Source organism: Pongo pygmaeus, chromosome 3, assembly GCF_028885625.2.
Source record: "Pongo pygmaeus isolate AG05252 chromosome 3, NHGRI_mPonPyg2-v2.0_pri, whole genome shotgun sequence".
Taxonomy (NCBI): Eukaryota; Metazoa; Chordata; class Mammalia; order Primates; family Hominidae; genus Pongo; species Pongo pygmaeus.
The window spans coordinates 188,278,512-188,292,420 of record NC_072376.2 but is presented as its reverse complement, the minus strand read 5'-3'; the positions used below and the strand labels follow the sequence as shown (position 1 = coordinate 188,292,420).

The window sequence follows — 13,909 nt, the reverse complement described above, 5'->3', positions numbered from 1 at the left end:
TGAAGGATACAAAGTATTGATCCTGGGTGTGTCTGTGTGGGTGTTGCCAAAAGAGATTAACATTTGAGTCAGTGGGCTGGGAAAGGCAGACCCACCCTTAATCTGGGTTGCCACAATCTAATCAGCTGCCAGCACAGCTAGAATATATGCAGGCAGAAAAATGTGAAAAGAGAGACTGGCCTAGCCTCCCAGCCTACATCTTTCTCCTATGCTGGGTGCTTCCTGCCTTCAAATATCAGACTCCAACTCCTTCAGTTTTGGAACTCAGACGGGCTTTCTTTGCTCCACAACCTGTAGATGGCCTATTGCGGAACCTTGTTATTGTGTGAGTTAATACTTAATAAACTCCCCTTTCTCTCTCTCTCTCTCTCTCTCTGTATGTGTGTGTGTGTATTCCATTAGTTCTGTCCCTCTAGAGAACCCTAATACACCATTTCACCATTGATGGGCACCTAGGTTGATTCCATGTCTTTGCTGCTGTGAATAGTGCTGTGCTTCATCTCATTTTATAACCAGAGGAACCCAGAAGTTGAAAGAGAACTGTTATTATTATCCCACCTTATTTTGAAGTAAACTGTCTATAAGTTTAAGTAATTTTCCAGAGACAGTGAAGGGCAATGATAAAAAAAAACCCTGAAAATTAAAAGTAAATTTTAAAAAATAAAGCATATGATGCCTTCTCACTCCTGCTTCATCCATTATATCAAGATTAGTACTATAACAGAGCTTAGTCAGAAAAAGGGAAACCACATGAGTGATTTTGGAGGGATAAAATTAAATATTAGTAATTGGGTAAACAGCAGTTGAAGGACAGAACAAGTTAAGGTAGACACCACACTACTAATTGGTTACTAAATATGAACTACTAATTGCAAAAAAATGATTCCATTCATGAAGCTAAGTAGCAAATGGAAATGATTGGAGTTAGCTGAACCTAGAAGATGGTAGGACTGGCCCCCCGGATCTCACACTCAGATTTCTAACAATAGGTATTGCTCAGCTAGTGCTAGAAGTTTGAGACATTTGCATGGAGCTCAAAGAACTGGAATCCAGAACCCTGAGTGTAACACACCAGACAGCAGACAATGAAGTTTTTCTGGAGTGAGTTTTAAAAAGTAGGGGGAGATTAAAATCAAGTATTGTTAGCAGTGTAAAACCTATTATTCAGGAAATACTGATAAACAGGAAGAAAACAGATCTCCCAGATTTCTAATTTCCTATTCTTTCTCCCTGTTGCAAAACCCTATAGGATGAGGGCTGGTTTAGCAGAAATATGATTCCTATAAAGTAGAGTGAAAAAGAAGAAAGGATTTGGAAGCTGAAAGACAACAAGTTAAAAATTGGTACACCACACATATGCCATGGCTTTTTTGGGAAATATAAAGTGGCAAGTTTTTCAGAAAAATAAACTTTCCAATTATTTAAAACAGTGAAGAGTAAGTAGAAACATACTAGGAATTATTTTTTTAATGTACCTTTTCTGGATACAGTTTTTGGAATTGGTACTGATTGCTTTTGTTTCCCACTTTGACTCCGGTAAGGTGTCACATGAGGTTGACTCTGGGAGGGCGTCACCCGAGGTTGGCTCTGGGAGGGCGTCACCTGAGGTTTGCTCTGGGAGGGCATCACAGGAGGTTGACTCTGGGAAGGCATCAACTGAGGTTGCCTCTGGGAGGGCATCACAGGAGGTTGACTCTGAGAAGGCATCACCCGAGGTTGACTCTGGGAGGGTGTCACAGGAGGTTGACTCTGGGAAGGCATCACCTGAGGTTGACTCTGGGAAGGCGTCACAGGAGGTTGACTCTGGGAAGGCATCACCCAAGGTTGACTCTGGGGAGGTAACTCATGAGGTTGATGCTGAATTTTTTCCTCTTCTTTTGCAGATGGAGTTTGAACATCTTGCTGCTTTTTTATTGGCTTACATTTTTTACAAAGTCGATAAAGACAACATAATAAAATAAACAAAACAATAAGCAACAATACACACAGATAACAAAACTTCTTTTTCTTCTTTCTCTTAGGGGGTGGGCCACTGTCAACACTACCTCCATAGCCTTCTATCAGGCAGTTGGGAGGGTCCCACAGATAATTGCAATGGCAGTGATGTTTATTATTGCAGATGCCCCTCTTGTTACAAAATGCAGGAGAGCAATTACTATTCAAGATGGTTATATGGACACAGTGCCTGTGGATGCATATATGATCTATCCCACACTCTGTTCCATCTTTCACTTCACCAATATCAGGTCCCTTCATCCCCAAATGGTAATCAGTACTCCAGCACATTATGTCATTGAAGCGAGCCCAATGCACAGTAGTATGATCACTCAAACTGGGAATTTCTGTCACATTATCACACTGAATTCTTCCACACTGGACATCTGAGATATTACATTTTATATATGTAGCATTTTTGATACCACAGTGACCAACACGGTCACCTAAGGTGTTCAGTTGTTTGTAGCAAGTCTCACTTGCAGTATTTGCCCCTGCACCAAAAATCCTCCTACACTGTTCATTGCGGTCATGACACTTCTTTTCATAGCAGTAGCCCCTCTCCTTACAGGGAATTCCATCTTCCACATAAAAGTCATCTGGGCACTGATGGGAAGTACCATTGCACCACTCTGGAAGATCACATTCATTGACCTCCTTTCTACACACTTTCCCTGATGGTAGGAACTTGCAGTCTTTGCAACAAAGCCCAAAAGCACAAGTAGAACCATCAGTCAGAGTGCAGTTTGACAGACAGCAGGGATCTTTTGCACAATGCTTTAAAGGTCCACAGTCACACTCTTCTCCTTCTTCAACAACACCATTCCCACAGCGCTTCACATTAAAGATGTCCTTTGTGTGTAGAGTTTCAAGCAAACACTTTGTCCTCTCTACAGTATATTCCCAAAAATCACCATAACTACAATTGCTAAATTTAGTTATTGGTGGGTTGCCTTCATGCATTATGCATCTAGGTTGTGAACAACGACATGTATCCTCATCATGATTCATGCCCAAATTATGACCTAGATGATGAGCCACTGCAATTGAAAAAGTGCCCAAAGTTTTGTTCATGAAAGTAACAATTGCACAACTACGGTGTGGTGTACACATTCCTCTAAAAGCTCCTATGCCACTTAACCCTCTTAATCCTAGAGTTGTGAAAAGATGTGAGGTGTCATGTTGCATCCGGGGAGTAATGTTCTCCGACTTCCACTTGCAATACAGGTGCACAGATTTCCTTACATCATCTACTACAATGAGGTTTTTATTGGTCCAGATCTCCAAACCGAATAATAACACCTTAACACCAATGACATCCAAAATGGAATCCACTATATTAACAATAACGTATAGATCCTCCAGCAACTTTGAGTCATTCCTTTCATAACGAATGTATAGATAATTATCAATGACGACTACAATTTCAACAATCCTAAAATGGATCCACCAGCCCACATAAGAACTTTGCTTCTGAGTCGAATTATCAATTTCTTCAAATTCCATTTGGCATGTTATTTCATTTTGCATAAATCCGGATCTCATGGTTGAAAATTGTTTCTCCTCACTGTCCATCTTATATACCAGATGTTCAAACGTGGTAGAAAATGCTAGGGGCTTGATTTCATAAGCAAAGTCATTTATCTGTAATATTCCTTGAAAACCCCCAAAACAGGTACTGAGGGAAACCAGGGATTCTGGGTCCCCTTCCACATAACCATGATAGTAGCAGTTATTCTGGACAAAAGGCTGGTCCTCAAGGATAGCACCCTGGTCTGTGTAGGTGAACACAGGGAGGTGTTTGGAAAACAAAAACTTCTTGACCTTTATGTGGATAATGTGTTTCTGGCCTCCAAAGGGCAGGATATAGGAGAGCCAGCCTGGAGGTTTCACGCCTCTGGTGGTGCCAGTTATCCTCACAGGAATCACCACATCTGGAGGGCTGTGATATTGGGGGTGCTCATCCTGGATGTGTCCAGAACAGGACAGAAACACCCCAAGCCAATGCAGCAGGAGTAACATCTTCATGTTCAACAAGGCTTCAAATCACAGTGATTTTGAAGTCACTGTTACGGAAACACTAGTCCAGAGCAGAAGTCAGGGCTGGAGTCACAGGTGGTGTGGCTCCTTCTTCTGAGTTGGTCAGTGTGTAGTGCTAATCATTAAAGATCCATCTTCTGGCAGAGTTGAATCATCAGAGCTGCAGCACTATATGTAAAACAAAAAGCAGCATGTGGATGAGTGTACAGAAATTCTTCTTATAAGAGAATCCAGTGGGGAAGAGGAGAAAGAGAATAAAACTTGAGATAAAAGTGATTAGTGCTCTCATCAAGGAATGACTCAAGAAATTGCCTAGAATTTGCTCTGAAATATTGATAGGGAAAAGGGAATACGGAGTGTACAGAAAATAAAACTTGACCATACACAGATAGTTATTGAATATAAACGATGGGAAATTGATTCACTATACAGTTCTTTAAATACGTAATTATTTGCAAATATTTTCACAATAATTAAAACAAAATTTTTTAAGGATAAGCTGAACTTATATCTTAAATTTCTGAGACAGTTTCAATTTACACATGTTAAATTGTCCTAAGCATTAATAGGTTTTCTATTCCATTTCAGATGATAAATTAGTTGAAAACATTATCTAAGAGACATTTTTAAAAACCATTCTTATGTTATTTTAAATTTTTGGTACTTACCATATACCTTTCTGTGGCACAATATTTATTTAATTTTCTGTTTCTTCCCTAACTTCCTCTTCTCACTAACCGTGTCAGCAGGAAGATCCTCAAGAGCATCATTCGCATCTTTCACAAATATTAGTATCTCGTATAATGCCTGGTTTAATTCTTTATGTAATAAATAATGTTTCACTTGAAGCTGATTGTTCTTGGAGTGAAATAAATATTACTCAAAATATGTTTACACTTTATTATGTTTTTAAAGAAGAACATTATTCAACATCTATGATAAATGCATGCTCTGGAACAAAGTTTTGTAGTTTCAGTTTTTCCTTATCCTTCCTCCTAAATACAATTTAATACTCTGAAACAAGTCAATGGACAACAACAAAAAGACTGAAAACCCATGGACATACAGAATAGAAGGATGGTTAATAAAAATAAAAATTCTGACTAGTGACCTTTGGACTTGAGGAAGGTCAGTTATCTGAGTTTCTTCTTATCTTTCATGTATATCCCAAACTGGGTGCTGGACACATCGTTAACCCCAAACCTCCACTAGGCATACACAAATAAATAAATAAATAAATAAATAAAAGCTTTCACTTTCTGGCCAAACGACTAAGAATGGAATAGCTCAGCAAAGACATGGGGAGGTGCTCCAGCCCCTTCTTTAGAGTCAGGGAGTCAGGACACATGTGTGTGTTGATTCACCCACAGTGGCCATTTCAGACTTGGCAGGCCCACCAAAAAACACACTCCACATTCAGTGCACTGGTGGGCTGTCCATTCCACCCATATTGGCAACATCACAGCACTGGATGACTAACCTAACCCTCATTCGATAACCAGGTAACCAGCTAACTGATCTGCCTTCAGAGGCATCAGTGAAGCCCTACCTAGCTGATACAACCCTGCTGTAGAATAAGGCCAGTGAAATGGAGCCTGAATGAGCCACAAAAGTATTATCCATAAAACCTGATATTTCCTAGCCCTCTATCAAATGACATAGGAAGACCAAAGCCTGGTTGTTTTTGTTTCTTCCATCTTCAGGCGTGAAAGTGGCCCAATGACATGAATGGCCTAGAGAGGGCCTTCTGCCCCAGATGGCACCAACAATGATTGAGCTGAAACCACTTCAGAATTAAAAAAGCAAAGTGAAGTATAATAATATTGAAAGAGCTATCAAAATTAAACGTTTTTGGAACTCAGCCCACAAAAGCACACCAGAATATATACATACTCTAAACATAGAAAGGCAACTATCTTCTAAAATAGAAAATTTAAATAGGATCAAGAGTCTCCTACAGAGTGACATCAGCAAAATGGCAGAGTGGGAAGTTCTGCACCATCCTACTCCCCAGAACATATTTCAACAACAATTTGAACAAATTATCTTTGTAAGAAATTCTGAAGCTAATTGAATGACTACCACGTCCCGGGAAAATGAAAAATCAGAGTTACCAAAGTTGGTAGGGAGATTCAGAACATCCTCTCAGTGGAGTCCCTGTCCCCAGTGTACTGCCATACAATCAGAAAGAGAACCCCTAGTTCCCAGCTTCACCCAGTCATTGGAAGAGATTGATTTGTATCCAGTACTCCAAAATTTTTAAAGGGGCTTTATACATGAATTACTTCTGTCAGTTGGAGCTCTGACTGGTCTACCACAATCTAGCTTTCTGCAGAGGACGGAGATGGTGGCTTCTTCTGGTGGATGCCACAGACCCCGCCCCCTCACAACCCAACTTCTTGACATAGAGTAAGCAGATAAGAAATCTCAGCTTTCAGCTTCCTGCTATGGAGGAAGAGTGCTGATTTGTGTATCTGACACTCCAACTTTTCAATGGCTGCCTGAAGATCTAGCATCTATCTAACTAGTTTTAGAGCTCGAATGGGTCTGGTGCAGTCTAGACACCTGTGGGAGAATGGAGATGGGGCTTGAGCCAGTAGACAGCGTAGATCCTCCCTACTTCTCAGTACATAGAGAGCAGGCAAAAAATTCCAGCTCTCAGCTTTCTCCTGGGATTGGGAAGGGTGTGGAAGACTTGATTGGTGTATCCAACACCCAAATTTCTCCAGGGCTCTCCAAAGAACTGGCATCTTACTAACCAGTCTTAGAGCTCTGAGAGGCCTATCACAGTCTAGCCACCAGGGAGGAAAATAGATGGAGGCTAGTGCTGGTGGACACCATAGATCCTCCCTCCTACTCAGCACAGAGCAAGCAGGGAAAATATCCCAAGTGTCAGCTTTCTTCTAGAGAAGAAAAGAATTGATCTTGTGCCCAGCTCCCAACCTCTCCAGGACTACACAAGGAACTGGTATGAGACTTGCCACTCTTGGATCTCTGATGGGTCTGGTACAGTCTAGACACCTGAGATAAAAGATTAATAGAAATGGTAGTTTGGACTGGTTGATACAATAGTTTCCCACCCCAGGTCAGCACAGAGGAGTAGACAAAAATCACACCTGTTTCTGTTCATGGAGAGAGACAGAGTTATTAGAAGGACTAGAATCTCTGGCTTTGCTCGTTGGTGGAGGTTTCCTCCTATACAAGGCTAGTCTGTAAAGACTGAGAGATGACCTTCTGTGTCTAATGTGCAAATATCAACACAGATAACTAAGGAAAATGTAGAAACAGGCAAAGATGTTCCAAACAAAGAAATAAGAGATAAATCTTCAGAAACCAACCCTAATGAAACATCATTATATGATTTACTTCATTTAGAATGCAAAATATGATACAAAGATGTTTATGGAGGTCAAGAGAACAATGCAGGAAAAAAGTTAGAATTTCAACAAAGCCATAGAAAATATTTTTAAAGTACCAAAACAGAAATCTTGAAGCTGAGGAACACAATAACTGAATTAAATTGTTTAATAGACAGCTTCAACAACGGACTAGGCGAAGCAGAAGAAACAATCAGTGAACTTGAAAACATATCATTGGAAATGATTCAGTCAGTAGAGTAAAAAGAACAAAAATGAATGGAGAAAACTTAAGAAACTGATAGGACCTCTTCAAGGACACCAGTATAAGCATTAAGGAAGTGTCAGAGGAGAGGAGAGAAGGGGCCAAAAAGCCTACTTAAAGAAATAATGGCTGAACACTTCCCAAATCTGAGGAAGGCAATAGACATTGAGATCCATGAAGCCCAAAAGTTCCCAAATAAGATGAACTCAAATAAATCAACATTGAGACACATTGTAAAAAGTCAAAAACAAAGTGTATTTTGAGATAAAGAGAAAAGTAACTTGTCACATAAAAGAAAATGTCCATGAAACTATCTGTGAATTTTTCAGCAGAAACCTTGCAGGCCAGAGGGAGTGGGATGATACATTCAAAGTTCTAAAAGAAAAGAAACTGCCAACCAAGAACACTACACCCAGCCTTTAATAGTGGAGAAGAGATAACGACTACTTAAAATAAACAAAAGCTGAGAGAGATCATCACCAATAGTATATTACCTATCTTAGAAAAAATGCTAAAAGGAGTTCTTCAAGTTGAAATGATGGGATACTAAACAGCAACACCATGGCATAAGAAAGTATGAAACTTGATAATAAAGGTAAGTATAGGGACAGATACAGATATTGTAACTGCAATAGTGGTGTATAAATAACTATTATTTTTTATTCATTACAAATATGTTATTGCATATATTTAAGGTATACAACGTGATGTTTTCATATAGATATACATAGTGAAATGATTACTACAGTAATAATGACTTAATTCTAGTATGAAAGTCAAAAGACAAAAGTATTAAAAAAACTAAATAAAATATGTTAAAAGATACACAATATGAATAGATGTAAATTGCAGCAACAATAAAATGAAGTGTGGGGTAGGGTGTTAGAGCTCCTGTGTGTGACTGCAGAGATTATCGTAGAGTTTCTGTGTGCTATTGAACTTATCAGCTTAAAATAGACTATTAAGCAGTTTTTAAAATAAAGACAAACAAAATTCATAAATGTTAGCTAGACAAAGAAAAAAAGAAGACTCAACATCAGAAATGAAAGAGGCAACATTACTACAGATGCCACAGAAATAAAATGGATCATAAGATAACACTATGAAAGGGATTTTCATGGAATGTTTTGGCAACAATATAGATTTTAATACTACCACAGCATGTTTATTTTTCTTTTAGGTTTTCTATTAGTTTCCTATGGCTGCTGTAACAAATTACCACACTCTCAGTGTCTTAAAGCAACACAAATGTATTACCTTATAGTTCTGTAGTTCTGAAGGCTAAAATGAGTTTCATTGGCCAAAACGAAAGTGTCAGCAGGACTGAGTTTCTTTTTGGAGGTTAAAAGGGAAAAATCTGTTTCTCACTCCTTTCCAGCTTCTAAAAGTCACCCACATTAATGGCTCATAGCCTTATTCCTTCAATTTTCAAGGGTGGTGAAGCAGCAGGTCAAATCATTCTCATATCACTTCATTTTGACTCTGCCTCTTCTGCTTCCCTCCTTCACTTATAAGGACCTTTGGAATTGCATTGGACTCACGGTATAATGCAGGGAAATCTCCCTATTTTAAGGTCATCGGATTAGCAACCTTGATTCCATCTGCAACCTTAATTCCCTTTACCATGTAAATTGGAATCTTTGTCGGTTTCAGGGATTAGGACAGGGATATTTCTGGGACACAATTATTCCACCCACTTCATCCTCTTTATTGTATTCATCTTCCTAATAACTAATCCTACTGTCTTTTAATCTCTGTATATTCTCTTTTTGTGAATTTTTCTTCCAGGAATGTAGGGTCCATATATTTTTCTCTTGTACCTATCAAGGTGTTGTAATATAAACATGGTATCACTTACAGTCAGTGAGGATGTGAGGAGACAGGTGCCTTCTAGTACAGAATATAGAATGATAAAGCCCCACACTGCAGAGAAAATGTGGCAATATGGCCAAGATCCAGAGTTTCCTTTTAAGAAATTATTCCAGAGTAATATTAAGTAATTTAATCAAATATTTATGGGAAAAAATATCATAGCATTACTTATAATAGTAAAAATATGTAAAGAATTCTCAACTTTGGGTAAATAAATTAATGATATTTCACTTTTATATAGTAATTAGTATAAATTATATTTTCAAAGGATATTAACTGACACATCAAAATACTTCGTGTTTATTTTGATATGTGAAAGCATGATAAAAATAACTAACCTAATTTTAACTTTAAAAAATGATGTTTGTATAGCATTCTTTTATGTATGTACATTACTATAAATATTCCTATATTTTTATTCATTTATTTTATGTAGTTTACTGTGAAGTACACACAAATACTAACATTGGTTTTCCCTGGAATTGTGAGTTTAATTGTTACTTGTGTTTTCTTTCTAAGGCCTTTCTCTAAACATTTTTTTCAAATACATATAAATTCAATTTATAATCAGAAAAAAAAGATATTTTTAAAGTGAAGACATTGAAAATAGGTTCAATTCTAATTCATTTTAGTAGGATTCTGACATCCTATGTAGAAATTTTTTTTAACTTTTACTTTGTTTTTGGTTCTGTAATTTTATTTAAAATATATGATGGTATAAAGAAGACAATGATAATGATGATGATGAAGAAAAATGAAGAAGATGAATTGCCACACTGTCTTCAACAATGTGCACATGTACCCTAGAACTTAAAGTATAATAATAATAAAAAATTTTTTAAATAAATAAAGAAAAGAAAAATGAAGAAGATGATGATGTTAATTTTTCCAGTACTGGAAAATAAGAGACTAAGTTTTCTAATGACAGATCTGACTACATGATGGAAAGTCTTTGTGAACGTTGATTTTCTAGGGTGAAGTTGCTCTCATCTCTCTTTCTTTTTTTTTCTAGAACTAATCCCCTTCTGCAAAAATACAAATAGCAACAATGATGTAGAGAGGATTTATGTGAGTTTAATTGTAGGAAATGAATTTCATAAAATTCAAGGTACTAATACTTGAAGACAATTGAGAGTGGCAATTTTGTTTTCCTAATTGACTTACAGATTTAAGACAAACACAATCCAAATTACATTAAGCTGTGTGTGTGTGTATGTGTGTGTGTGTTGGTGGAAAGTGGCAAACTGATTTTAAAGTTTATATGAATGTTCAAAGTACCTAGGAATATCCACAATAATCTTTATAAAGAAGTACAAAGTTGATTATTTATACTACCTATTTCCCTATTCACTGGATAGTCAGAATGTGCTGCGGAATAGAACATGACATGAATGTGGCCAAAGTTAAAAGCAGATAATTGTCACCCACAGAAGAAACCAGCACATGATTCAAGATTGCTGAAAACAAACAACATGCACACTAAGGTCAAGTCTAAAGTGGTTAAGTACAGAAAGTGGAGAGAGACACTGTACACAAGATCCAGTCCTTTGCAATGCATTGGTCCCCACGGCCAGAGGATCTGATCCACAGTTGGCATGGGCAGTGTGACTGCAGACATTTAACTTCCTGCTGCATTGCAAGAGCCTTAATCCTTCCCTGATGTAGTCTGAAACACAGTAAGCTAGAGCTGTTCCAGAGGGCCACTGATGCACTTGCTTAAGCCCTCCTGCTTGATAGGTCTTTGGATTATAAAGGTGTGTGCAATTGTCAAATGACAGTGAACGCGCACTTTGTCTAGTGTAATTCATTGTATGTATATTTTAACTCAAAAGAAAAGCTAAACAAAATTCAGATCTAGCTCATGGCGTTCATGACGAAGTATTTAAAGGCAAGTGTACTGACATCTGCAATGTACTTAGAAACATGAAGGAAAAATCACGGTTTTATAGAGGAATTGACAAATAAATAATAAAGAGAGTATAATGAACAAAATAATTCAGTTTCTGTTCAGATTTTAGGTATTTGATGGCAAAATTATTCCGGGAAGAAATAACTTGTGAGTATTAAATCAGAAGAAAAGGCCATGAAAGGAAGACATTCCAAGTAATGGGTGTCTGTATTGGAGAAACCATATCTGTACTGGAGAAAGCATATCAGTTTATGCGATTGTTTCATCTTAACCACCCAACAATTCAGTGTTTGTTTATGAAAATCAATAAGCATTAAATGAGTCCAAGCGATTTCATGACAGGACTTAATTCTAGAGAACTGCAGTACCTTCTTGGATGAGCCAAACTGTTTTTATACATAGGGATTGCAAATAAATTGCACTAGTCGTTACCAAACTCAGGAAATATCCAGTGCTTTTCCTTTCATACCATTTCTTGCTGTAGGCAGTGTTTCCCCTTTCATCATCAAATCCATTAAGGTTGGTCAAAAGCTTTTGAAGGAAATTAGCACATTTTGAAATATTACAGATTTTTAAAGGATCTGAATTAAATGAAGTAATATATGAGAGCCACTTTGTGAGCAACTTAACAAATTTTGGAAAATAGCAAAAGAGGGTATACAGGATATAAATGAAGTATTCAGATATGTTTCTTAGAAACTCCAAGTACCAAAGCTAATTCAGGTAACCCCTACTACTACTTTTAAAGTAATAATAATAATAAAATGAAAAGAAGAGATAATAGAAGAAAAATCTTGTTACCACAATGATTGAGATGAACAAGTTTACATATACATTTAATTAGAATGTTGAGAGAATAAAATAAGAAAAATAAATTATCAGTCTGAAGACCCTTTGATTCACTATTTCAAAATTTCAGAGGTGTGCTTCTGATTTAAAACAAACTCAAAAATCTTAGAAGTTCCATGGCTTTATTGAATTATCTTAGAAAGAGGTGAAGCTGCAATAAGTTTTAATAAGGGAGGCTCTAGCAAACTGATACAAATGAAAACTAGCACAATTAAATTTTCTATACAAGTATGTACACAAAGTGTTTAGATGGGTGATATATACAGGAAAACATACACACAGGATTATATGAGCAGGCACACTGCCGGTTTGAACTGAAAGGGAAAGTGATGGGATGAAATGAAGGAAGGCTCTTGGATTTCTATTTTTTAGGACTGAATTATTTTGCTATTCTGCTACAAATATATGCTATTCTTCAAGAGAATGGAAGAATTCTCCCAAAGGCAATTCAGAGATCACTGGGGATGCCTCTTTGGTCTCAAAGAGTAAGGGACATGACCTTGACTAAGCCAGGCCAGGTACCAGTCCCCATAAATCCTTGGGGGTATGGCCCATGACCAGCAGAGCCATGGAGGCAGCAGTGCTGCCCCAGTGGTTCTGAAAGGCAGAGCATCAAACCAGACAGGATTAACGTGTTAATATTTAATGATATTTGCCTTGCTAGGTTTTGGACTATCTTGAGATAAATTATCCATTTCTTTCTTCAGATTTTTACCTTGGAATAGGATGTCTATCCTACTCCTGTCCCATATCTGTATTTTGAAATTGCATACCTTATCTAGTTTCACAGTTTCATAGCTGGAGGGATATTTAGTTTCAGGATGGATTTTTACTTGGAGTCTCATCCATATCTGATTTTAAAAATGCTTAGAAGAGGCTTTGAATTTTAGACTTCAGAGTTGATGCTGAAATGAATTAAGGCTCTTGGGGCTGTTAAAATGGAATGAATATATAGTCAGCCTTCTGTATCTGTGGGTTCCACATCCATAGATTCAACCAACTGTGAATCAAAAACATTTGAAAAAAAAATTGCATCTGTACTGAACATGTGCAGATTCAATTTTCTTGTCATTTACTCCTTAAACAATAGAGTATAGCAAATATTTACACAGCACTTACATTGTGTTAGGTATTATAAGTAATCTAGAGATGATTTAAAGTATATGAAAGGACATGCACAAGTTATATGCAAATATTACACCATTTTAGAAACTTGAACATCTGGGTTTTGGTATCTGTGAGAGGTCCTGGGACCAATCCTCCTTGGATATCAAGGGATGACTGTATTTTGCTTTTGAGAAAGACATGAATTTGTTGTACCAGTGCCCAATGCTATGGACCGAATTGTGTACCCACTAATTTATATGTTGAAGCCCTAATCTTCAGTGTAATGTTATTTGGAAGTGGAGCCTGTGGATGCTAATTAGGTTTAAATGAGGTCATGAGAGCAAGGACCCCATGATGAGATTCATGCCTTTATAAGAGGATGAGGACACCACAACTCTCTTCCTCTGAAATACAGACACAGAAAGAAGGCAGTGGTAGGCAAACCATTTTTTTAAGAGCAAAAGAGGGCTCTCATCAGACATCAAATCTGCTGCTGCCTCTATCTTCGTATTTCAA

General features: G+C 37.4%; 1 protein-coding gene across 3 annotated transcripts in view; it reads right to left on the bottom strand.

The window, feature by feature from the left end:
• Positions 1 to 1,450: 1,450 nt before the first annotated feature.
• ADAM29 (ADAM metallopeptidase domain 29) overlaps positions 1,451 to 13,909 on the bottom strand; it is a 157,692-nt gene continuing 145,233 nt past the window's right edge. For all 3 annotated transcript variants that reach the window (XM_054485494.1, XM_054485493.1, XM_054485492.1), the window contains one exon: positions 1,451 to 4,203. In XM_054485494.1, coding sequence (XP_054341469.1) covers positions 1,459 to 4,023 — 2,565 coding nt within the window. In that variant the 5' untranslated portion in view covers positions 4,024 to 4,203 and the 3' untranslated portion in view covers positions 1,451 to 1,458. The remainder of the gene's footprint in view (positions 4,204 to 13,909) is intronic.